At 40.4% G+C, this 25,975-nt stretch overlaps 2 protein-coding genes across 3 annotated transcripts; one reads left to right on the top strand and one right to left on the bottom strand.

Moving 5' to 3' along the window:
• Window positions 1-1,331: 1,331 nt before the first annotated feature.
• Window positions 1,332-12,480, top strand: eif3d (eukaryotic translation initiation factor 3, subunit D). Of its 2 annotated transcripts, none has more exons than XM_084072279.1 (16): window positions 1,332-1,446; window positions 3,966-4,094; window positions 4,404-4,449; window positions 4,973-5,109; window positions 5,280-5,365; window positions 5,562-5,634; window positions 5,838-5,953; window positions 6,280-6,412; window positions 6,929-7,076; window positions 7,322-7,452; window positions 7,853-7,938; window positions 10,087-10,216; window positions 10,404-10,546; window positions 10,986-11,178; window positions 11,646-11,739; window positions 12,372-12,480. In XM_084072279.1, the coding sequence occupies exons 2-16, from the start codon at window positions 3,972-3,974 to the stop codon at window positions 12,383-12,385; spliced, it is 1,653 nt and encodes a 550-aa protein (XP_083928405.1). In that variant the 5' UTR covers window positions 1,332-1,446; window positions 3,966-3,971; the 3' UTR covers window positions 12,386-12,480. The 2 variants fall into 2 exon arrangements, with proteins under 2 accessions (XP_083928405.1, XP_083928404.1); XM_084072278.1 differs by having other exon boundaries at window positions 1,351-1,451.
• Window positions 12,481-12,562: 82 nt separating this feature from the next.
• Window positions 12,563-15,321, bottom strand: sult3st1 (sulfotransferase family 3, cytosolic sulfotransferase 1). Its single transcript, XM_084072281.1, has 6 exons — window positions 14,887-15,321; window positions 13,916-14,121; window positions 13,705-13,831; window positions 13,387-13,481; window positions 13,111-13,282; window positions 12,563-12,895 (listed from the first exon to the last, which is right to left on the bottom strand). The coding sequence occupies exons 1-6, from the start codon at window positions 15,026-15,028 to the stop codon at window positions 12,762-12,764; spliced, it is 876 nt and encodes a 291-aa protein (XP_083928407.1). The 5' UTR covers window positions 15,029-15,321; the 3' UTR covers window positions 12,563-12,761.
• Window positions 15,322-25,975: the final 10,654 nt, after the last annotated feature.

A 25,975-nucleotide genomic window follows, 5' to 3' on the forward strand; every position in this document is an offset into this window, starting at 1 on the left:
GGGGCTGCCACACTGAAAGCTCTATCGCAGAGGGTCCGCGTATTGCTGTGAGGGGTGAAGTCAGAAGACCTCAGGTTCCGCACTGGGGAGTAATCCTCAGTACTTTACAGTACTTTACATTTCACACACACACACACACACACACACACACACACACACACACACACACACACACACACACACACACACACACACACACACACACACACACACACACTATATCGGCTATATTCGGCAAAGAGGTTTGTGTAGACGGAAAAAAGAGCAGACCAAGTACAGAGCCAAAGGTGCTTGAAAGATATTGAGGGTTTAAGTGGTTAAATGTCTGAAAATACACATTAACAAAATAGGCTCGCACACTGACAACGAAAAATGTACACTCTATATAATCTTTTAATTACAAAAGTGCAAACAGTGACATGGTGAAGTTTTGAAGCCAATCTTAACCAATCAGGATGGAATATGAAAAATCTGAAAGACCCGTTTTGTTTAATGACTATAGAGGTGTACCGATTTGCGTGATGTTCGGACAAAATCTGTAAGAGTACAAAAGATTTGGGGCAGAGGTTCTGCTCTGGCATCCAGGGAGTTTCAGACAGGTTTCGGATAGGAGTGCAAAAGATAGTCTCGGTTATGCCTTTCGGCCTGGCAGAGACAATAAGATATGAATTGACAAAAACAATTATGATATTGCTAAAAGTCTATGAAGCTATCTTGAAAAAGTTGAATCTGCAACACAATACAATATTATTGTATACAATATTTAGTGAGGGTCCGCTTCATCTTTCTCAGTGGTGTAAAGTAACTTAAGTAGATTTACTAAGTACTGTACTTCAGTACAATTTTGAGGGTTTTTTTTTTACCTTACTGGAGTATTTACAATTTTCAGCACTCTTACTTCTACTCCTCTACATCAGACACATATTATACTTTTACTCCACTATAATTATTTGAAAACTTGTGAGCTTGTAGATCTGCTACAGTATTTTCAAAAGATTTTTTATACATTTGAAAACTTGTGAAATGGGACATTCTGCTTAATGGGTACTTTCTACTTTTGGTACTTTAAGTACATTTTGACACCAACACTTTTGTACTTTCCTCAAGTACATTTTTAATTCCAGACTTTTACTCATAACAGGGTATTTCTACAGTGCAGTATTGATAATTCTACTTAAGTAAAAAATGTGAGTAGTGCACCTCTTCCATCACTGATGTAGTGGGGGTCCGCTTCAGCTAAGGGGCCCTTTGGCATAGAGTTAAATTAATGAGCTCTGCTGCATGGACATCTCATTGTCGCAAAACAGTTACAGTAGCATACCGGCAGGAGGAACGTTCCTGTTTACGGCACAGAAGTCAGTCCTCCTTTCACACCAGCATCTGGAAGGAAACCCGTCCATCAGACGGTGTGGTTGAAACAAACCACTCGATACGGTGTCATATCTGGTAAGGTGAGAATCCATCCAAATATGTCAACGTGTATGACGACAAATGCTGTCAAATGTATGTTGTGGAAAGGAAATTAGTCTTGGGAACAAAAGGTATTCAGCTTGCCACCCCGTTAGCTTAGCCTAGCTAACTTAGCCTAGCTAACTTAGCCTAGCTAAAACGCAACCAGTGTTGCCATGTCGGCTTATTATAAGCGAATTTTCCCCAAATATTCCTCATTTCATTTCAAGAGTTTTTGAAAATAGCAGATCTACAAGAGTTTGTAGATCGGCTATTTTCAAATAGCCGATAGCCCGTTTAAAGTGCTCATGTGGCCTAGTTTTTTGGGTTTGTTTTCTTAGACCTGGTTGCTTTATTTCTCTCATGAAGTATGGCAACACTGCTAACGCGGCCACCTGGCAAGCCCTTAGCCTCAAATGTAAGCTTAGCTTACGTTTTAGCTAATGTTAGCAGAAGCTAATCCAGCTGGCAGTTATCAGATCGTTTCCATTCTATCACATAACTACTGTAATAATACATGACACCATTATTTAACCTACGTGAGTAGGAGTGGTTCCAGGCTGTGGGGAATGGACGTTCAGGGCCTGGTCAGTGATGACTAGCCCACTGCGCAAGCCGACCAGTGCCTGTTTGTTCAGTGCATTGATGATGAGGGACAACAGTGCTGCTAATAGTCTGAGACCTCTCCCTGGATGTCCTCCGGGAGTCGGGACATGTTTAACCTCCTCCAATGACTAGTCTATTACAGTGGTTCTCAAACTTTTTCATGTCAAGGACCCCCAAATTGACACTTATTAGCCCGCGGACCCCCATTTCAAAAGATATGCCAGGGACCCCCATAAGAGAAGATTTTTTACGACTCTAGCAGTGATTCTCAACCATTTTAATTTCAAGGACCCCCCAGTTTAACATGCATTAGGCTACGGACCCCCATTTAATAGCATTTCTATCTCTGGGACCCCAATTCATATTGTAAAATCAATGTTAATTTAACTCTGAGAGTGTACAAATTGGTTCCATTTGTACGCTCTCAGAGTTACAGACCCATAAGGGTCCATTTGGTTCCTATCCATCATTTAGCTGGGGACCCCCTGGAACCCCTTCAAGTACCCCTGGGGGTCCCCGGACCCCACTTTGAGAACCAATGGTCTATTACACCAGTGGTTCTCAACCTGTGCACATGATTTTTGGTGTGTGTGGGGGGCGGGGGTGACAGCGAAGTGACAATTTAAGGACATTTAAGACCTCAACAAAAAAAGGAAGAAAATAAAAAGACCATTATTGCATCAAAAATAATCAACAAACTACTATAAAAACAGCTCAAACGTTGGCCAAATTGTCAAATAATATAAGAAAGAGGCAAATACTGTGACAATAGCCGATCTACAAGCTCACAACGCCCGAGGCGTTGCGAGCTTGTAGATCGGCTATTTTCACAATATTTATCTGTGGAACAGTCAAACAAAATGTAATGCCTCAACTCCTACAATTCCAAGTGCTTGTCAGGGTGGGCCGGGGTGTTCCCCAGTTCAAATATGATTATTTTTGGCGGTCACGGCCTGAAAAAGTTGAGAACCCCTATGTTACACAGTCAAATCCTGACTTAATTAACTCTGAGACTGTCAGAACAGAATATACTACATTGTTGGCCTTGATTACAAGACTGTCATCAAGGTTGCATTGCTCATGGGACGGCCTTGCACGCCATGTAGGAACCTATTTGACCAGGAGCATGCGCAGGCACATGCATAGATTTAAAACAACTTTAAATTCACACCTCAACAAAGTTTAAAAAGGCTCCCGACTCACACCAGGCGAATTAACATAGGAATGAGCCTAGATGCATATCAATTGTCCATTGTGTGACCTGTAGTGTAGGTGTTAAGCGACGTGCGCGTCACCGTCACGTCATTAAAATAGAGTGCAACCCACGTTCCAATTCAGCGTTGCAACACTGACTGTCCAAGGCTACTCCATTGTCACATTGCTGCCTTACAGGTGCAAAGAAGTGGGTGAAATTCGTTTTTGCGTAAGCAACATTTTGTTGTTTTCCAGAAAGGAAGAATACGAAAATGGGTTTGGCGGGGGGTGGGATGACGACAGCAGGGAGTATTTCAATGGACCTGTAAGGGTCCTATTGGATTTCACTGTGTATGTCACTGGTTCTCAAAGTGAGGACGGGGACCCCAGGAGTCATTGAAAGGGTTCCAGGCAGTCAGACCTGATGAAGACCCACAGTGGTCGAAACGTTGTTTGAATTTATTTAATACATTTTCTACTGGGAGCTACAGTGTGAGGAATCTCCTTCCTTTCTCCAGGATTCCAGGATAGGATAGGTAAAAATGTCTGTAACTGAGAGTTATTGGGGTCCATGGCCTAATGTGTAAACTGGGGGTCTTTGAAATAAAAAAAAAGTTCTAGAACCACTGTTGTATGTGATTGGTCATGTGTGTCTGTGTGTATATTGTCTGCTTAAATCAAATAACAAAAGTCTGTCATTTTCTTCCTGACATAAGGTCATCATGGCCAAGTTCCATGCCCCTGTGATCCAGGACAATCCATCAGGATGGGGTCCTTGTGCCGTTCCAGAGAAGTTCAAAGACATGCCATACCAGCCTTTCAGCAAAGGAGACCGTCTGGGAAAGGTTCATATGCGCATGTTACATACATTCAGAGTAGAGCCTGGCCGATGCCAGATTTTTGGGTCTGATCCCGATTTTGGAAAGTCTTAGATCACGGATTACCAATGTTTTGACCGATATATTAAAAGTTTCTATTTGAGAAAATTTTACAAATAAAATAAATACTAATCATTTTGATAGATCAAATTTATACCACCAATATATTGATGTGGCTCTACTCCAGATTTCCCCATCTGAAATGTTAAGTGATATAAGCTTTTTTCCCCCCATTAGTATGTTTATGTGGTGTGCTTAAACATGGTTTAATTGCAGGTGGCTGATTGGACTGGGGCGACCTATCAAGATAAGAGATACACAAGTAAGTTAAACCATTTAGCAAAAACGGCATCAGAACATTTTGATCAAAATATGTAATATACAGTATGTGTATTGTGGATTATGCACAGAGACTCAAACTATAAATTTCCCCTTGTTTCTAGTTGTTGCAACTTGGCACACATAGTTTGCTCACATTTTGCTGCAGATATTTATTGCCACCAAAACGCCACATATGTGACCAATAATGGGTTGCATATGTGAGGTTTGAATTTGGAAGTATCAATATTTGCCATACACATACTGTATAATTTACTTAATCCAAACAGCCGACATTAAGACTAACCCGTCTCGTCTGTGATGATTTTTTAATGCAAATGCTTATTGTAGCACCGTGAGATTTACACAAATGTAAAGTGCAGTATAAATGTATTATTACTAAACAGAGCCAATGGAAAAATATATCCTTTGTGCCTGTAAGTACGGGCACCATACTTGGATGATATTGTCCATATGCATGCCAGCCTTACTACCATGTAATAATTTTATGACCCCCCCCCTTTCAGATAAATATTCCTCTCAATTTGGGGGTGGTAGCCAGTACGCCTACTTCCATGAGGAGGATGAAACCAGCTTCCAATTGGTGGACACTGCCAAGACGCAGAAGACTGCCTACCAGAGGAACCGCATGCGCTTTGCTCAGGTACAGGAGCCCTCCACCTGCACTGTGTGCATGGTCTCACACGTAACTGAAAATAGATTAATGTCTCCATTATGTCTCCAATGAATGAAAAAATATGAATTTGTCCCACCATAACGTGTCATGTAGCCTAACTGGCCGTCTAAATAACATAACGCCATTTCTGTTAACAGAGGAATCTACGCCGGGACAAGGACCGTAGGAACCTGACCCAGTTCAACATGCAAACCCTGCCTAAGAGTGCCAAGCAGAAGGAGCGGTAAGTTGTGGTCGAAACTGTCAAATACTGCCTCCAGGAAATGTTCCGTTCAGTTTCTCCCATTTATACTCTAGTCCAGTCCATCTTCAGCTGGGTCAGTATGTACTAGTATGAGCTGTTGGTGAGACCACATTTCCTCAGTCCAGAGTCCAGTAAAAAATAATTTATTTGATTTTTAATACATTTCTGTATCCAGGGATCGCATGCGCCTGCAGAAGAAGTTCCAGAAGCAATTCGGCGTCCGTCAGAAGTGGGACCAGAAGTCTCAGGTACACAAAAAGATATGATATGACATTATGATAGTAATTAAAGTAAACATTTTTTTTTCATTGATTGAATTAAAAAACATGTTTTAACTGCACTTTTATCATGATTGTTTTATTAATACAGAAGCGTCTCTCCCTCCTTGTTTCCTCTTTTCCTCTTTTTACCTCCTTCTCTTTTCTGCATATATGCATTCATTAAGGCCCAGCTGAAGCCAAGGGACTCCTCTGTGGAGGTGAGGAGTGACTGGGAGGTAAAGGAAGAGATGGACTTCCCCAGGCTGATGAAGATGAGATACATGGAGGTAGCTGATCCTACTGACATGTAAGTTTGACACACAGTCTCACACACACGAAAGGATACAAGCAAAGTAACTGTTGTTTAGCTGCTACTGGAGCTATTGAGCACACAGAGTGCAGAATAACCCCCCAAAAAGACATTTACACCAGTAAATATTGTATTGTATTTATTTGTTAAGGAAGATGTACAGTGTTAAACATTAATGACATCATTAAAATTTGATGTCATTTTGCCAGTCCAGTATAGAGGGTTCAATTGGTTAAAAAACAAGTATCACTCGAAGATTGTGGAAGAGTTGAGAGGCTAGAATACAAGTAATGATGACTATGTGTTGTATATGTCGTCTTCAGCGAATGCTGCGGCGCGTTGGAGTATTATGACAAGGCTTTTGATCGCGTCACCACTCGCAATGAGAGGTCACTCAAGAGCATCAAGAGGATCTTCCACACTGTCACCACCACAGACGATCCTGTCATACGCAAGGTACAAGCACAAATATACACACTTTGATCTGGTCCCAGTCATGTTTAGAAACTTGGGCTGTCAAATGATTACACTTTTTAATCGGATTAATCACAATTTAGCTGTGATTGATTATGATGAAAATGTGTAATACTTTGACAGCCCAAGTTTCTAATCATGTTTAGAAACTTGAAGAAGCTTTCAAAGTATTACACATTTTAATCGGATTAATCACAGTTTAGCTGTGATAAATCATGATTAATCACCACTCAAGTAATAATTAATGACCAGTTCAGATGCCTTGTGGTTAGTATCTGCCCCGAGACTTGGACGTTGGGGTTCAAGCCCCAGCCAAGTCTATAAAACGACTATAAAAATGGTACCCAAGGTGTAGAAATAGTCTATCAAAATCCATTTGTATACATATAGTTACAAATGGATAAATTAACACTGATTTTATTGTGTACCTTCTAACATAAAACATGTTGCTATTCTCTTTCTATAATGCTGTGTATAATGCTTCCGTGTTCTCTCCAGCTGGCTAAAACCCAGGGGAACGTGTTTGCCACCGACGCCATCTTGGCCACGTTGATGTGCTGCACACGCTCAGTGAACAGTTGGGATATCATTGTGCAGAGAGTGGGCAACAAGCTCTTCTTTGACAAAAGAGACAACTCTGACTTTGGTGAGCCTTTTTGCAGTGTATAGTATGTGTAACTCGTCTGTCCGTAAAGGGCTTGATGATATACTTATGTATATCAAGTTTTATAGTGCGGTGCATCGAAAATAGCCAATGTACAAGCCCACAAAATCACAATTTTGGAGAGCGACATCGTTGTGTGCAACTATAAATCACGAGATATTGTCTTGTTTGTAAATATCTAAAGTTGTGCCATATCTGTTGCACTAACTTCAACTGCTCTGCCTCAGATTTGTTAACCGTGAGCGAGACCGCCAATGAGCCACCGCAGGATGAGGGCAACTCCTTCAACTCTCCCCGTAACCTGGCCATGGAGGCCACCTACATCAACCACAACTTCAGCCAGCAGTGTCTGCGTATGGTACGCCTAACCCAACCAAGTCCAGGCTCTTGCGCAGAAACCTTATATTTCCATATTTCATCTTTTTATGTTCATCCAAATTAATGCCCTTTCTTATACTTAGTTGTGTGACAGTATCACGCAAATGTAGAGGAAATATCAGATCTGCGAGCACAAGAGCTTGTAGATATTTGAAAAATATTGCCTAAAATGACTTAGCCAAATAAGGCTGTCAAGTTGAAAGTGGTCAAGTCTGTGTTTTTTATAAACATTTAATCAAAAGTATTAAGAGCTTGTATCAAAATGACTCCATGGGATAATTTCCTGAAAAGTAATGGTTTTGGACATAAGGTTTCTGCCCAACAGTGATGATATACTGTTAAACCTATGACCTTGAAATTAAACTATTGCCTTTCTACAGGGAGGAGAGCGTCACAAGTTTCCCAACCCCAATCCATTTGTGGAGGAAGACATGGACAAGAGCGAGGTGGCCTCTGTTGCTTACAGGTGTGTACTGACCCCTGCTGGTTAGTTTCAGTAAGGCTCCAGATGATGCAATCTTAGACTTGTGTAGCCAGATGATCAGATCTCTGCCTACTGATTTGTCTGGTGACATCTAAATTCAGTGAATGGACTAAACCTGGGTAGAAACAATTTGGGAATAAAAAAAATAAAAGCATCACAGAATAAATGCAAAAACGTTAGGGCGATCCTTCGTCGGGGACAGTGTTAGGATTGGCCATAGGTTTCTTATCAGTGATTTTCTCTGCCATCCAAGCCCATTCATTGTATTTAGAATTTTTCCACAGAAGCATGGATTAAAGTTCTCAGTCGCCAAGACTGATTTCAGTCATTTGGATTCCATAGAAGTCAGCATTTGTAACCGTGTAGATAGCCTATTTTCGATTATTAGTTCATTTAATATTAAAGATTATTTGAAGTGGTCAAACTAGCAATAGAATACATGTTCAATTTTCCAGAAATGATGTTGGATATTTCATAATCAAAGGTTAAAGCCTCAATCTTCAATTTCTTCAACTGTTGGCTGTATGGACTACCGAAACGTCATGATCTTACATATTGTGCTAATTGTTTATGAAACACAGTGCTAGTGTGTGGGTGCACCTTCACGCTATTTCACAAATTACAGATTAGGACAATTTTCAGTCGTAAGATTGTATATTGCTTTAATCCATGCAGACGTATTAGTAGGCACTAGGCAGAGATCTGCGATCGTCTGGCTATGCAAGACTACAATCATATCACAACGAAGAGATGTCATGCCATCTAATTGTATCCTAATCAAATTTATCTGTCTCAAGTAACACTGTGACCTTATGTCTTTTGGGTGCAGAACGGTATAATTGAATGAAGATGGACATCTCCCATCTGTTTTTAAACATGCACCAGGTTTTATTCTGTCGCAAGCTTCTAACAATACATTTGAGTAGGATAGATTTCTCAGTGTGCATAATAAAACAGACACAATTTAGCCCATTTTCTTATGGGTTTTTATGGGTATCTTAACATTTGCAGACAAAATGACACCTAGAATGGGTTCTCCGTGTCGACAGTAAAAGTATTAATCAAATCTTTTTTTCTTTTCTTGTAATGGTATATTCATAACGCTCGGTGCACTAGTCCGGGTTCAGGGCATGTATAGCAGAGAAAATATAATCAATAATAAATCAATACAATTTCAACATACTAGACAAATAAATTGCAAAGAACCGAGTACTGTATAAGGAACTTGTTACAAGTCAAATAATTTGTTAGTTGTTCCAGCTGAATGAACAGATATGACTAGGAATTTTCAAATCATTGTCCAACACAGTCTATGTAGCTCTCATAACAGATGTCCATATAACATATATACCTAGTACGTTTTTGTTTTCTTTCCCAAATAGGTCTACATAATTTAAAGACAATAACTCACACAAGTCTCTGTCAGGACAAATCTCTGTAGTTCCCCTTTGCACTAGCTTTTGTATTGAAACTAGATGCCCATTATAGTAGAGTTTGAACTCAATGAAATGGTTTACTCAAAGGGCAAAAACCTTTTCAGAGTCTAGTTGTCACATGGCACACAATGATTTCCCCTGGCCTTGCTAGAAATTTCAGCGTCTATTATTCAGTTGTATAACCATTCTAAAGAGAGAGAGAGAGAATCTAATAATCTAGTCACCCATTTGTCGCCAGTAACTCCTACCTGAACGTGCCATCACTGCATGTATTTGTAAAAAAAATAGCGGAAATAGCCGACGCGTTGTGGGCTTGCAGATCTGCTATTTCCACTATTTTTGGAAGATGTATGAAAAGGTTTCAACATGGAAAACGATTATCACGATTATGCAAAATAATTATGATTATCTCAAATTATTGTGATTATGTAATAACTAGGTTCAGGCGGCCATGCAGCCCTCACAGCTAGAGTTCACACCTACGTCACACTGCCGATCAGACCAATATGTCTGAGTCATAGTGTTGGGTGCTTTGTCAGAGTACCCGTCTGTCTGTGTCCCTTTTGTGCCCATACATGGAGATGTCTGTGTTGCATTGCAACCCGTTGTGAAGATTGTAGATTGTCTCTTTTCGATTAGCCAAACTGCACACTTTGAGAAACACTGGTCTAATAAATCTCCTTTGGCGTTTCAGGTACCGTCGCTGGAAGCTGGGAGAGGACATCGACTTGATTGTTCGCTGTGAGCATGATGGTGTGATGACAGGAGCTAATGGAGAGGTTTCTTTCATTAACGTCAAGACGCTGAACGAATGGGACTCCAGGGTAAGAGAAGGGAGGAGGCACAGGGTTGAAATAGCCATTTAGACTGGGCAGAATTGCTGATCTTGGAGCCTTTTATTAGGGTTTGGACGTTTGGTGGTGGCCCAATAATGTCAATTTGGGAGTCCTTGACATGAAAATGTTTGAGAACTACTGCTCTGTATGTTAATGTGCTTATCTTCCATTTCAGCACTGTAATGGAATAGACTGGCGACAGAAGTTGGACTCCCAGAGAGGTGCTGTCCTGGCCACAGAGCTGAAGAACAACAGCTACAAACTGGCCCGTTGGACATGCTGTGCCATGCTGGCTGGATCGGAGTACCTAAAGCTTGGGTGAGGAACGCGCATCTCTACCTCCTTTGGAAGGTGTCTTTTAAAGACAAACCGATGACAAAATTTGGGTCTGATCATGAATTTGGAGAGTTCTAGACTACTGTTTACTGATGTTTTTTTTACCGATCTTTTGTCAAAAAGAAAAAAGCATGTTGTGAACTTTTAGAACGGCTATTTTGGAAAATGTTTGCCTATAATCGCATTCCCAAAATAGTGTCGCTAGATTGAAAATGGTTAAAATTTAGTTCACATCGGCTGCATAATTGTAGATACCAAAAAAGGCAAATAATGGCCGATATATCGGTCTGCCTCTTGTGTCATTTTGCTGCATGACTAAGGTCAGTAAGAAGTGCTTTCGGCATACCAAAATTGGCTCTTAAAATACATTGCCCAGTCTGTTTTGATCAACTCAATTGCATTCTCGACCCCCTCTCTCTAGATATGTGTCTCGCTACCATGTGAAGGACTCGGCCCGCCATGTCATCCTGGGTACCCAGCAGTTCAAGCCCAATGAGTTTGCCAGCCAGATCAACCTGAGCATGGAGAACGCCTGGGGCATCCTCCGCTGTGTCATCGATATCTGCCGCAAGCTGGATGAGGGCAAGTACCTCATCCTCAAGGACCCCAACAAGGTGAGCTACCATCCAGCACTGCTGTCGGCCGGAACCTAGTTTGTACATCCAAAACCTTTACTATTCTACAAATGGAGAATTGTCTGTGTTCCAATGATCCAGTATAGTTATTGAGTCACAAGCTCTTGTTAATACTTTTAATTGGTTCAATATTTATGAAACCCACAGACACACATAACCACGTTCACTGTTGAAAATGGCAAAAATAGCCGATCTACAAGCTCACAACATGTTGCAGGCAGGCATTGGGAGCTTGTACATAGTGACATTCTTGCACAATGAAGTAAGGCATTAATTTACGGAGATGCAAGGTTACTGCCCAACAGCAACGACTGGCTTCGTGATCACAATTTGTGTCAGCGATTTCAGTGACACTTAATTTTGGGTAAATTGAGAGCGAGTGGTAAATTGTAATGCTGGTCAGGAAAGTGGCTTGATGGTGGTTGCATTTGTCCCGTTTCCAACAGCAAGTGATCCGCGTGTACAGCCTGCCTGATGGGACCTTCAGCTCTGATGAAGATGAGGAAGAGGAGGAGGATGAAGAAGATGAGGAGGAGGAAGGTGAGATTGGGAAATCAAGTAATACGTCGGAATGATATTGACGGGGATTTACATATCAAGGACCCCCAAATTGATAGACATTTGACCGCGTACCCCCATCTGAAAAGATTTTGTGCCAGGGACCCCCATTTGTCAATATGAAAAATAATTTAAACTAGCAGATCTACAAGCTCACAACGCATTCACCCTAACCCCAGGCTGATTTTGTCGTTTGTCTTCCAGTTCAGGTTAAAAACTACAGCAGATAAAAAACATGGCAAACTATTAAGCAACACAGCAGCACCGAATAAATGGCCATGCCAATGTGCAAGCATGTACAGTATTGACACAAAAGAATCTAACGCACCCATTATTAATTTGATTAGCTGCAGCTGTGTTGCTTACATCACTGTACTATAGTACAGTGATTATGCTGCCTGCTATGTTTTTACCCTGCAGTAGGTTTTTACCTGAAGTGGAAAACAAACTACAAAATCAGCCTAGGGTTTCATCCCACTTTAACAAAAACACCATTGTTATGTTTTTTGTTGCTGGGGAGTCTTGTTATTGGCCAAAAATGTTTCCCCCTCACTTATGTTACATATATCTTCTACTGTTCTTTACATTTCTATTTTGCTTTCCCCCCCACACAGATGAAGAGAATTGAGGTGTGGAGACTGCTTAGTGACCAAAGTGGCCTACCTACACTTGACATACATTACCTTCAGTCATTCTGATATTCAATAAACATATGATTGGCCATCTTGTTTTATGTGCATTTTCTGTTGCTTGTTAGCTCTTCCTCCATAAAGAATGTGTTCAATAAAACTTTTCCACTCTGAGCCATGTTAGATGAGATTAGTTTATTGTTCCCTGTGGGGGATTCAATAATCGTGTCGGCAAATAAATTATTAAACCATTTTATCTCGTATACATGAGTAGTTGGCTAACACATAACCATAATAACCAGCTAGCTGTAATGAGACACGTAGAGTAGACAGTAAAAATATTTCAGAATGGATGGAGAGTACTATTTTCCTCCTTTATAGTTGCAGTTGCTGTGACTCAGTGTCCCAGATGAATTTCAGATCCATGTCGCCCATTCGCTCCTGAAGGATCTGATTAAACATCTCACTCTGGGCCATGGTAAAGGTGTTCTTCCAGTCACCAACCTTACCTGCAATTACAATAGAATCACAACTGATGATGCATCAAAACGTATTGGGTCAGAGTCCTGTAATCAGGAGGTCTGATGTCAACAATCATGGGTCCTGACAATGTGTCTTAAGATGTTGAACCTTTTCTTTCTCACTGAAGTTGCTATTATGGCTATGACAGTAGATCTGTGTAAGGTCATAGGCTTATTGCCAACAGTGAAAGTTAAATGTTTACCTTTGCGCATAAAGGCTCCCTTTAGCCTCTCTGTTGACACGAACTCATAGTTGGCTTTAGAGTCGGTCTTCATGTTCTTGAAGGTAGATTTTGCCACAATTTGATCAATGGAATCTTCACTGAGGTCTTTTCCTAAGAAATGGCAGATCTTTGTTACTGCTGTCTTCAGATCCTACAAGAAAAATGGGCAGTGGGTGAAAGAAATTAAAACTTTGAATTGTAGGTATGTTGAATATCCCCAATGGAGACCATGGGTTGTGCCATGTTAAATCTTACCAAAATCATATCCTCATATGTCAGGAACAGTATGTTGTACTGGTCTCTCTTAGTATGCCACTCTCTGATGTGATCAAACCAGGAGCTTGCGCCAACTGCATAATGACATGGTATTTACTGTCAATGTAAAGAAGTGCATAATGACATGGTATTTATACTGTCAATGTAAAGAAGTGCATAATGACATGGTATTAATACTGTCAATGTTAAGCTGTGCATAATGACATGTAGATTTGAGTGACAATTATAAATGACTGGAAGCAGTTAATTGGAGAGGATCACATACTTCAGAATAACTTTCAGTGACAACAGACCTACCATTCCCTGACAGATACTGCTCCAAAAAGTCCTCGAAGCTTTTTGGAGTTTCCAGATCAGCCCAGATACAGCAGAAGTGGTAATATGACACAAGGTTGTCCTTGGGGTTCCGCATTACATAGATAACCTGCCGTTAAAAAATAATAAATAGCAGCCTGCAACACCAGTGAACTGAACATGAGGTATTAAATCGACCAACGGGTCCTCTTACTTTCCCCCTCTCCTTCAATCCTGGAGGCATGAGAGTCGGGGTGAGGTGAGAGGCAAATAACCGAGGAGAGGGTCGTAAGGAGTAATATGAACGACCTTCCGTGTATTCCAGCCATGGCATTCGCTCCAAGTTGTTGGGATAGGAAACAGAAACACCTTCATCTAACTCGTATATGGAAGTGATGACTTGCTGAGTCCATATAGTGCCTGTGTGTCAAAATGTTCAAAAAGCTTTTGAGACATTATTAAAAGCCTATAATGGGTCATTTTGGCATCTTAGCACTTAAAAGTGCAACTCACTAAACAGCCAGTCCTAGCTGTAGTATACAACCCTCGTAGACGTATTTATGATTATGACATTTTCAATCTACGAGAGTTGTAGGGTAGATCCCCCATGGACAACTGGACTTTCTGCACTATGCCCCTCAGATACTCCAAACGTGTACAAATTGAAAATAAAGGTGCTTACCCCAAAGCCCCAAATGTTAACTACTTCTACGTGGTAGTAGTTTAATGTAATAATCCATATCTTTCAATAAAGAAGTGTTTTAATGCCGTCTGTGGCCGATTCTCTCGGAAGTTCCCAATGGGCGATAGTGACGGGTAGTGAGGGGGGCGCATCCGGTGAAACTCGGAATTACACTAAATGTAAATAGGAAGTAAACGAGGGTGAAAAAATGGCGTTCGTCCACAGACGGCATTAAAACACTTCTTTATTGAAATATATGGATTATTACATTAAACTACTACCGCGTAGAAGTAGTTCACATTTGAGGCTTTGGAATAAGCACCTTTATTTTCAATTTGTACACGTTTGGAGTATCTGAGGGGCATAGTGCAGAAAGTCCAGTTATCCATGGGGGATCTACCCTACAACTCTCGTAGATTGAAAACGTCAGAATCATAAATACGTCTACGAGGGTTGTATAGGCTACTACAGCTAAGCCAGTCCAAATAAATTGTCTCACTCACCAGATTTTGGGTAAGTGACAAGAAAGACGTCATCATCACGAATGCCAAACCCCTGAAGAGAATCGATGTATTCAGCAGTTGTGGCACCAACTGCAAAATTATAGTTTTTATACCTACAGAGATTATCTGTGATCTTCTCCATGTGGAACTTTTGAATCAAACCAATATAGAGCTAACCTATATGTGACATACGATAGGTGATGACAGTACACGTAGACTGGACTTTGGACCTTTGTAGTAATAAATAAATGCTGAACTGTTACAGTATGTACTGTATTGATTGATTGATTGATTGATTGATGTACTTTATTTAGTAGGACATGAGAACAACAGTACATGGAAGTACAAATTCACAATACGAGGTCTACTAAACTGGAAGACTCATAAAAGCACTCAGCTTGTTTCAAATGAGTTCCCCACGCACACAAATCATGATGTATAGCCTATCGTCCTCGGGCAACTCCTCCTGGGGTGACAGTGAATTGTTGTCACGTGCATTTCTACATTATATTACACTCGAATCAACTCCACACAGCTTTGTGTATAAAACAGTTGTGATGTTTATTTTGTATCACAGCAGGAGACACGAGTACCGGTAAAAGCTTCTTGATCAAACAACCATAGAGTTACAATATATAACTTCCTTTTGACGACAACTACTGCTGTGACCTAACACTGCCACCTATTGACGGGTGGTGGTTACAGTGGATGTAACCATTGGTAAACGTCTTGATCACAGACAGGTAAATACTGTGAACACACACTGGTAATTACAACTTTCTCTTTCTTTTACAGGCATGGCCATAACCATTACGTTTTTAGGTAGCAATAACCAGGTATGTATGATGCCATTTATAGGTATACCCCAGTGAGTATTTACAGCCAAGCCCAATCCTTGTAGGTACTACAATTACTTATTACATTACTAAATGTTGAAAAAGTCACCCAATACTATGTGATTTAAATACGGCATACTAGGCTATATCAAACAAAGTCATACTGTATACAAGAAAAAGGCAATACTGTAGGCTATATAGCCTACTATACTGTACTACTACTACTGTATATCATCAATTGGATTAGGTTATACTGTCCTATGGCATGAAATTAAAGTTGTAAAAAAAAAAAACTACTAGATAGATAATGTATACGCTTGCTTGTCCTTTTCAATGCTTTTAAATCTGTCGTCTGTATGTCTTCTGACAGCTTTGTAATCTGTCCTCATGCATGTCACTTTTCAAAACTTAAGTATAGTATATCTTTAACACATGACCTATATACAGTATCTTACAGTAGCCTTTCAGTTGATGTTCTCTCTTTGGCGGTGAATGATGATAATTCCTATGTAGATTAGAACAAGAATATTTCATAGTATTAGCCAACTGACAATTTATCCATCTGAGGTGTATTCCCAAGCTTTGCTGTGTACTTGATTCATTATCCTCTATTTGTGACAATAGCATAGCCATGTATTGGAAACATCTGCTTATCCCAGGACGCGATGCATGGTTTTTATTACATGAACACATACAAAATATTCATTTTATTTTTCATAATTTCAGTCAGTACAATCTTTATGATTTTTTTATGAGGGTGTGCGCTTTGCTGTTCCAATTTTGCAAACACAAACAAATCTTTTTCAAGTCAGTCATGTTCTCTGGATGACAATAAAATAAAACATTTACATTTAAAGTGATATATACTTAAATATTTATAAAAAAATATAACCATATTTTGAAACAATATGAAAGACTATGCTCAGATGACAAAATAATATGGTATTTTGGCAATTTTAGCAACAATCACATTGTGATTGTTGCTGTAAATCTTGTTCAATTACTGACTGTTTGCTACTGTATAATGCAACGCTGTTTCTTTTCTTTCCCTTCATTTCATTTCATTTTCATCTCCCTTTTTTGATAAAATGGCAGCTCAAGGTGAACTTTCTTCTTTGTTGATGTCAGCATGCCTTCACTCAGAGAGTCATGGATCTTCTTCCATGAGTCCAGCTCTGAACACCACAGTGAAGCTCTTGATCGGATGAACTGTGAGACTTCACTCTGGCTGCCTTTAGCCAGACTCATGCTGTCTTTGCAGATGAACATGATATCCAAGCCGATGAAAAGGGCATTTACAACAATGAGACCGGCCCGAGCTGAATTAGAGATAGCATATGTCCCTTTGGCTGCTGCCTGGCCTATATCTGGAATGTCGGAGGCTAGCCTGGGCACATTCCGAACTGCTTTACCTTCCTGGAGCAACAGCTTGTCACCACTGGTGGCACCATCAATTATAGAATCAATGCCTTTTCCAACAACAGCTGTATTTTTGAGGATTTTCCCTACACCCAGGAACACATTCTCTTTGTCCTCTGGCAGTGTGGTGTTTGCTTTGGACACCTCTTCTAGATATTCCTGGATGCTCTTCACATCTTCCATGAAATTGTGAAATATCTCATTGACTCTCTTTTGTTGTGTATTATTTACTGCAATCTCTGTGCCTGTGGTGACTGCACTGTTGATTCCAGTGGTAATACCTAGCCCTACCCCGGTCATGGTTAGAGCTAGAGACACTCCAGCTGTAACAGGGATCAAGGCCAGACCAACAATGGAGAGCACGCCTCCAATTGCCCCCACTGAGCTACCTGCTACACTGGAGATCTTGGCTCCCTTCTTCATCCTATCTAGCTGGACAGCACTTTCCTCCAGTCCAGTTAGAAACTGCAACATTCTGGGCTTACAGTTGCTGAACTTCCTGATGAAGCCAGAGGAGGAATCATCCTGGAACAAGAACCCAACTCTAAAGTGCTGGTCCATCCTGAGAGAGAAAAAGACAGGAGGTAAAGTAAAACTCATCAACTTGAAATTGGTGTTGGACATGTCCAACATTTTCCTATCAGTGTTTATTGTTTGCTGTTTAATCACTGCCACAGCCTCCCAGTGTCAGCTACTGGAGGACAGAAGCTCAGCTCCAAGCTCAGTTTATAGATCTTCTGTCCTCCAGTCAAGTAGCTGATGCCAATGGAGGATGAAAGAACCACAAACTGAGCTTGACCAAGCTGTGTTCACCTCTTACCTAAACTCAGCTACTGTACAAAGAGAGGCCAAAGCAAGTCAGTTCTGAACCTAACCTGGATCTTGATTCAATAGTTACCGTATATCAGTGAGATGTTTAATATGATTACGCATATCCAGTATGTCAACCTCAGACAAATCCGCAGTTAGTTGGACCACCGATTTTGTACTCTTCATCTTCCAAAATTCTCTGACAGCGCTATATGAACGAGAAGATCATGATTAATTTCTGAACATTTTGCCTTGTGCACAAACTATTTTACAATGAATGATGAATACGTTTGAGTTTGTTTATGATGAGTTCTTAATTTACCTTTTCTCCATTATATCATAGATCTCCTGGGTAATACATATGTATTTGTCCAGATACATTGAATGCACTTCCACATTATGAAGACTGGGAGAGAAGAAGCTACCAGCTTCTCTCTTAAACTGCAGGAGGAGTGGGCAGACCTGGATTGCAGCAGTGATGACAGCCTGAACACTCTTAAAGCTTGTCCCCTCTGGCAACCGTAAAACCTGGTTCTTATCCACAAACACATGCAGAGAGGTGACCGCCAGTGTTTCCACAGCATCCACAAACCTGTTCAGCTTCTCCAAGCCTTCTATAGTGTCCTTAAGAACCACATCCAGCTCCTTCTCCAGCTCCTCAAGTCTTCTATCTGCAGTCATTAGGGTCAGCTTGCTTATCAAGTATTCTCCCAAAGCCTTGCCTCTATCTTTGGACTTGGTGACATGGTCAAAGCTTAGATCAATTCCATCTGCCCTCTCTTTGATGTCCTTCATCATGTTTTTCTCTGCTGTCCTCTTGCACTTCCATTTTGAAAGAGACAGACAGAATTCTCTCACTGTGGCAATGTGACTGAGGGTGTCGGAGGTATACTGGCACAAAGTCTCCTGCAGTTCCTCTCTGTAACATCCAATGACAATATGAACATTTCTTTATCAAATCATTTGACAGGACATAGGAAGTGCATGGGAAAATGTCATTTTAAAGCTCCTACCAGGTCTAAACATACTTAGGTATGCTATGACACATCATTTTGTTGACACCAAATCCTACATGAAGAACTCTCAGTTTACTTTTTTTGCCCCACTAGTGGTGGTTTAAGTTGACGTTGGTGTCTGTCATTCATACAATACAGAATGTTTTGTACTTCATGTTTCCTTCAGACAATGTGAATAACAATACAATAATTATTATAAAATACAATAGAAATATTCAGTAGTAGTAATACAAACATAATAGCCATACAAATATGCAAATATTCAATTCTGGACAGTCTGCAGTATAATATGTGTATACTGAATAGGCTGTTTGTATGTATATTCAACTTTAAACAATCCTGTACAGTCTATAACTGTATAGGCTATACTCTACATAGAACAGCCATTTCACCTAAGTGGCTGCTGTGAACTGGTGGCAGTAAAATAAACACAGAGTTGAGCCCACAGAGATCAAGACTCTTGTAGATGTATTTTATCGATTTTTTAAAATATCTACAAGAGTCTTAGCGACCACCGAGAGAGTCTTAGCGACCACCCCTCCCAGTTTACCCTGGAATGTCACCAGTAAAGCCCGTATCTCTCTCTCTCTCTCTCTCTCTCTCTCTCTCTCTCTCTCTCTCTCTCTCTCTCTCTCTCTCTCTCTCTCTCTCTCTCTCTCTCTCTCTCTCTCTCTCTTCTCTCTCTCTCTCTCTCTCTCTCTCTCTCTCTCTCTCTCTCTCTGGATAACCTTTAATGTTACACTGAATGTTATAGCCTGAAGACTTACCGTTGCAGAGGTCGTTTTCTCTTTTTATCTCCATGTTGTTCCCCTTTATCATATGTACCCATTTTACCAGTAGAGTGGATAGAATCGAACACAAATATTTGAGTCTGAATGATTAATCTTTTGAAGACATCAGAACCCAGGTTAATGCTGCAGCTTTCTATGAGGACCTGTAGGATCCTTCAGTCCATTTATACCCCTTCACACGTGTGGTGTCAGCAGTTACTGTAAGGTGCAGTTTTATCAGTCCTTCCTAAGGTTTCGTTTTCCTTTCTTCTCCAGTTGAACTCTTTATCTGCTTTTAACCCTTTTGATGTCAATTTTTTAACACATATCTTTATATACCACAAACAATTCTTCAAATTAATTATTTTCTGATCAGAGTTGTAAATTAAATCCTTAATAGCTGGTGCATTCTGCACGGAGACAATGAAGCACCTTGCTCTTAGCTTTCAGGCTTTTGTCTCTCATTGAGCTGACAGTAAATCATGGAATCATTTTTTGATCATCTATTTGTCTAACGAGATTATGTAAATATAAAGAAAACATCACATGGATGCATTACTAAAGCATTACACTTAAAGACACTTGTAAGTTTTAGCCATAGATTTGACTGTTTTACCAAAATATCATAGTTGCTGAATACACAACCTGGTTTCTTCAGCCAAGTGCTGAACTAAAAAATGGCAGGCTTGAAAACATAAAATGTATATCTTCATCTAGGTATTTAACACCTTGAATCACAGAATCCTTCAGTGTGTTCATATATCTGACTGCTTTTCATGCTAACACTTAAACTGAAGAGGATAGGCGATCACCTAACCTCTTGGGCAACATTGCTTCTTTTTGGATTAGGTTATACTGTCCTATGGCATAACAGTCTGAGAACTACTACATAGTGTTCTTTAAGAGCTTTATAATCTTTCTCCAAAACATAGTTTTTAATTAAAAGTAATTAGACTATAACAATGCTGAAAGTACTTTGTAGTTAAGAATACTAGGCCTTCACACATGACCTATAAATCATTAGTAACATTATGATTGAGCCACAGGGTCCTTCTACACTTCTGCTTTTCCTATTAGATTTTTAAAGGTGGTGCAAGTTATATATTCGTGTTTATGTAAGTGTTAAAGAGCTATATTTTGCAATAGTAATGATTGCTGATAGCATTTGTTCAAGCAGGCGTCTCTCCGTCTCTCCAGCAAATGAATCTGAGCAATAACATTTAGGGTGGGTGTGTGGTAAATTGGTGTGTGGTAAATTAGTTATTTATTTATTTACAAGTTAAATTTTACAGGGAAAGATTACATTAATCAGCATTAAGGTAAGTGTGCATTCCCATGCACGCTTTTGCTGTAACTTGATGCATGGACAATTGTCGACATTTATGACAAACAATAACATTGTGTGTCCTAAGATACACAGAGATGGTGCTGCTAAACCACTAAAACATATGTGGACAGCAAAGACACATTGAAGGAATTGTTACGGTTTCAGTAGAGCAAACAACCAAACATGCTTCTTGGCATAATTCATGTTCACAAAATGTAATTTAATTTGATTCAAACTTAACATTAAACATATTTTTTTTCAAATGGCAACAGTTATACAAGATTAGATGACAACATAATATTATGATAGTTTGATCACAGATGGACTACAATATGTTGTTTGGTAACAGTGGAATTGTGAGAATCACAGATCATCTTCAATTCAATTTGTGCAAGAATTCATCATGAGGAGTCTAAATCGGATTTTAGAATAAGAAGAAGTCACAATGCCACAACATTGTAGCTGTAAATTTTGTCAAATAACTGACTGTTTGTTACTGTTTAATTAGCTGGGACTGTTTAATTAGCTGGGACCATGCAGCAGCTAGTATAAGCCAGAAATGTCACCCTGTCTGTCAGCCAGCCTTTCAGTCCCAAATTTTCAAACGCAAACATTAACTGGTTGCAGCTGATCACACAATACGTGCTTGTTCAGTGTATATATCCACTGAATTAGAGATTATATCAGTTGTCTAAGGAGTTTTATGAATAAAACGGCAGTTCAAGGATAATTTTATTCTTTGCTGATGTCAGCCTGTTGTCACTCAGAGAGTCATGGATCTTCTTCCATGAGTCCAGCTCTGAACGCCACAGTGAAGCTCTGGCTCGGATGAACTGTGAGATTTCACTCTTGCTGCCTAGAGCCAGATTCATGCTATCTTTGTAGATTAACATGATGTCAAAGGCAATGAAAAGGGCATTCACAGCAATGAAACCAAATCGAGTTGCAGCTGGGAGGCCAAATCCCCCTGCTGGAAATGCCCCTGCTGGAAATTCTGAGGCCACCCTTGGTCTCAGAGCAGAGGTGCTATCAACTACAAAATCAATGCTTTTTCCAATAGCTGTAGCAGTTGTTGTAGCTGTAATGATCTTCCCTATCAGGACCCCATTCACTTCATCCTCTCCTAGTGTTGTGTTTGCTTTATTGGACACCATCGCTAGATACTGCTGGAGGCTCTTCACATCTTCCATGAATTTGTGAAATATCTTATTGGCTTTCTTTTTTCGTGTAGTATTTACTGCGACCTCTGTGCCTCCGGTGATTGCACCAGTGACTCCAGCGCTGACTGCTAAGACAATCCCAGTCGTGGTTAGAGCTAAGGACACTCCAAATGTTACAGGCATCAAGGCCAGACCAACAAGGGAGAGCACGCCTCCAACTAAACCCACTGTGCTACCTGTTACATTGGAGATCTGAGCACCCTTCTTCATCCTATCTAGCTGGACGGCACTTTTCTCCAGTTCAGTTAGAAACTCCAACATTCCTGTTTGACGCTCGCTGAACTCCCTGACGAAGCCAGAGGAGGAATCCTCCTGGAACAAGAACCCAACTCTAAAGTGCTGGTCCATCCTGCCAGAGAATGGGGTGAAAACATTTAAAATAAATCATGAGATTGAACTTGAAATGCTTGGTGGTGTGTTCACCGAAGCATTTGTTCCCAGCTGGAGGCACAAGGTGCTGGTCTAAAAACACTGAATGCAGAATAGACGCTCTGCGCCTGTTTGCTGTTTAACCACTTAAACGCTATATACTTCAATGACCGGGCTGTAATTTCACGAAAGTAAAAGCCTATTTTAACATGCCCAGAATAGGGATGCAAGGATTCATGTGATAATCTCTGCCCTAGCCTCCCAAGATGGACAGACACTTTAAAACGTATTTTCATGTATTTGTCTAAGGGAGTCGTCATCATTAGGAATGTCTGTTATATGTCAACTGAAAGCTCACAATGCACCACAATGCCAAGCATTGTGAAGTTGTAGATCTGCAATTTTCGCCTATTACGACAAGCCCAGAATAGGGACACTAGAGTTAAAGTGGTTAAGCAAACCTGCCACTTTTATTTATGCAAGTTTCATTAATGATGATTAGATTATCCATATGACAACAGTCATGGATCATTAATAATGTTTCTAGTCCACTGAGAAGTGAGTCAAACTTACCTGATATCAGTGAGCGATTTGATTCGATTGAGCATACCGAGTATGTCACCTTCAGACAAATCTGCAGGTAGTTGGACCATGACTTTTGTATTCCTCATCTTCTGAAATTCTCTGATGGAGCTATGAATGACAAGCCTACTTAGTTTTTGCATATTTTGTACTGGTTTGTGCACAATTAATGCATTTTGACAATGCAATGAAGAAGAAAAAGTATAATTTGAAACCCAAATGCAGTTTGATCATCATCATGCTTAATGTACCTTTTTTCCATCATGTCACAGATATCCTGGGTAATACATAGGTATTTGTCAAGATACACTGAATGCACTTCCACATTATGAAGGCTGGGAGAGAAGAAGCTACCAGCTTCTCTCTTAAACTGCAGGAGGAGTGGGCAGATCTGGATTGCAGCAGTGATGACAGCCTGAACACTCTTCAAGCTGGTCCCCTCTGGCAACTGTAAAACCTGGTTCTTCTCCACAAACACATGCAGAGAGGTGACCGCCAGTGTTTCCACAGCATCCACAAACCTGTTCAGCATCTCCAAGCCTCCAATAGTGTCCTTAAGAACCACATCCAGCTCCTTCTCCAGATCCTCACGTCTTCTATATGATGTCTTCTTCAGGGTCGTCTTGCTCTTCATGTATTCTCCCAAGGCCTTGCCTCTTTCGTTGGACTTGGTGACATGGCCAATGCTCAGATTGATTCTATCTGCTCTCTCTTTGATGTCATTAATCATGTTCTTCTCTGCTGTCCTGTCGCTCCTCCATTGTATTTCTGACAGACAGAATTCTCTCACCGTGGCAATGTGACAGAGGGTGTCAGAGGTATACTGGCACAAAGTCTCCTGCAGTTCCACTCTGTAACATCAAATGACAATATGACATTTCTGTCTGAAATCATTTTAAAAGGAGCTATGAAGTGAGAAAAAAAGAAAAAAGAACTGTACCGCCTTTCCTCTAGCACCACTATTAGGCCAAATTTACACTTGCACATATTTTAATCCCAAACAAGATATCTCAAATACTACTGGCTGGATTGCCATGGAATTTGCTGTGCACCTTCATGTTCTCAATACGTGGCACCTACTCAATTTGGTGACCCAATGGCCTTTCCCCAAGGCCATCTTTAGGTCAAACTTTCCACTTGCACACAAGGTATCTCTGCTAGGCCAGAAGACCAGTAGGCTGAGATTACTGTTCTGTGCCTGTATGTCTATCTGTGTCTGTGTCTGCGTGTGTGCGTGCGTGCGTGCGTGCGTCCATGCCTGCGTACGTGCATGCCTGTGTGCGTGCGTGCGTGCGTGCGTCCATCTATCCATCCATCTGTCCATCCATCCATCCATCCGTCCGTCGTCCTATGTATCCATATGATACATAGTCTCATGTACCATTGTTTAAGAAGGACAGACAGACAGACAGACAGACAGACAGACAGACAGACAGACAGACAGAAACCTTGACACTCTAATGGCATAACTAAGTTACAATCTATTGTTAAGAACATCCCAGACAGAAATAAATGTAAATTAAGCGTAAAATATGATCAATTTGGTATTTCGGAATTTTTTATATTGACTAAATAATTGTTGAATCAACAAGATACTTTCATTACTAAAAAGCCTAAATGTAATCAGCATTGTATCAACTTCGAGCGCACCAGACATTTCTCGTTGTCAACCAATTACAACAACGGTATCCCATTTCTGAATGGTGCATGTTAAACTAGAGCCCATCGTAGATTATTATTATTATTTAGATTTTTTCATTCTGTCTGGATTACCTTGTGATGTTAAAATGGATATCAGCTGGAAAACATACCTTTGCAGAGATGGCTTGGACTTTTTGTTCTCATGTTGTCTCATTCTGTTGTCATGTCTATCCGTTCTATCAGCTGTGTGGATAAAATAAAAGTATGAGAATAATTCTTTGAAGAGATTAGATGACAATATGAAATTATTTAGAGTAAAACCTTCAGTGCCCAATGGCACTATCTAAAATACTACAATCTATTCTTAAAAGAAAATAAATTCTGAGACAAATTGATTACATCCTTCAGGTGCAGTGTGCCGTATATGCAAAGCAACTTGTTGGTTAGGTTATTCCCCTTTTGCTCCTCCTCCTTAGGGCAGCAGTTCATCTTACTCAGATGAACTGCCTTTTTCATGCCAGGGACCCCTAAATTGATATACTTTTGGCCGCGGACCCATTGTAAAGCAATGTGGGATGTTTTCATCACTAGTATATGCCCATATAGGGCCTGCCCTTATATGGGCATATCGGTCTGAACGGGGGTTCTACACAACCACCGATCCAACCAACTTCACACCGGACACCACACTCCCTCTGTGATGTTATTGTGTAAAACTTACCGCTTACACTGTCTGATGGACGTATTATTTTTGGGCCGTGCCTCCTGGTGGAGATTTGAGCTTCCCTTTCTAGTTTCATAATGTGCATGAGTGACAACTAGTTAGTTACACCCATGAGCCCATGTACACACCTAATGTGGGCTGTGTTAAAAACAACCACTATACAATCCATAACTTGCACCATAATCATATTTCATATTCATTTAATCTCTTTTATTTGCTCACCCTTCTTGGCCATATATTTCAGTTCAATCTGTGAATATGTCGCGTCACTGGGCTCAGCTTGTCTGAAAGGATCACAGACATCCGGAAATTCAGTTACCATCTCTACCTAATTAATCTCTTCAAGTCTGTCAAATCTAACAGCTGCCTCTTTGA

The sequence above is a fragment of the Gymnoscopelus microlampas genome (genome assembly GCF_963454915.1).
Source record: "Gymnoscopelus microlampas genome assembly, chromosome: 11".
NCBI lineage: Eukaryota > Metazoa > Chordata > Actinopteri > Myctophiformes > Myctophidae > Gymnoscopelus > Gymnoscopelus microlampas.

Excerpts from the sequence above, each read along its gene's own strand:
- eif3d (XM_084072279.1), top strand. The coding sequence starts at position 3,972 with ATGGCCAAGTTCCATGCCCCTGTGATCCAGGACAATCCATCAGGATGG. Across the intron at positions 4,450-4,972 it reads TCAAGATAAGAGATACACAA|ATAAATATTCCTCTCAATTT; the intron begins GTAAGTTAAACC and ends CCCCCCTTTCAG. Across the intron at positions 10,547-10,985 it reads TCGGAGTACCTAAAGCTTGG|ATATGTGTCTCGCTACCATG; the intron begins GTGAGGAACGCG and ends CCCTCTCTCTAG.
- sult3st1 (XM_084072281.1), bottom strand. The coding sequence starts at position 15,028 with ATGGAGAAGATCACAGATAATCTCTGTAGGTATAAAAACTATAATTTT. Across the intron at positions 13,832-13,915 it reads GATTGAAGGAGAGGGGGAAA|GTTATCTATGTAATGCGGAA; the intron begins GTAAGAGGACCC and ends TTTTAACGGCAG. Across the intron at positions 13,283-13,386 it reads CATATGAGGATATGATTTTG|GATCTGAAGACAGCAGTAAC; the intron begins GTAAGATTTAAC and ends TTTTTCTTGTAG.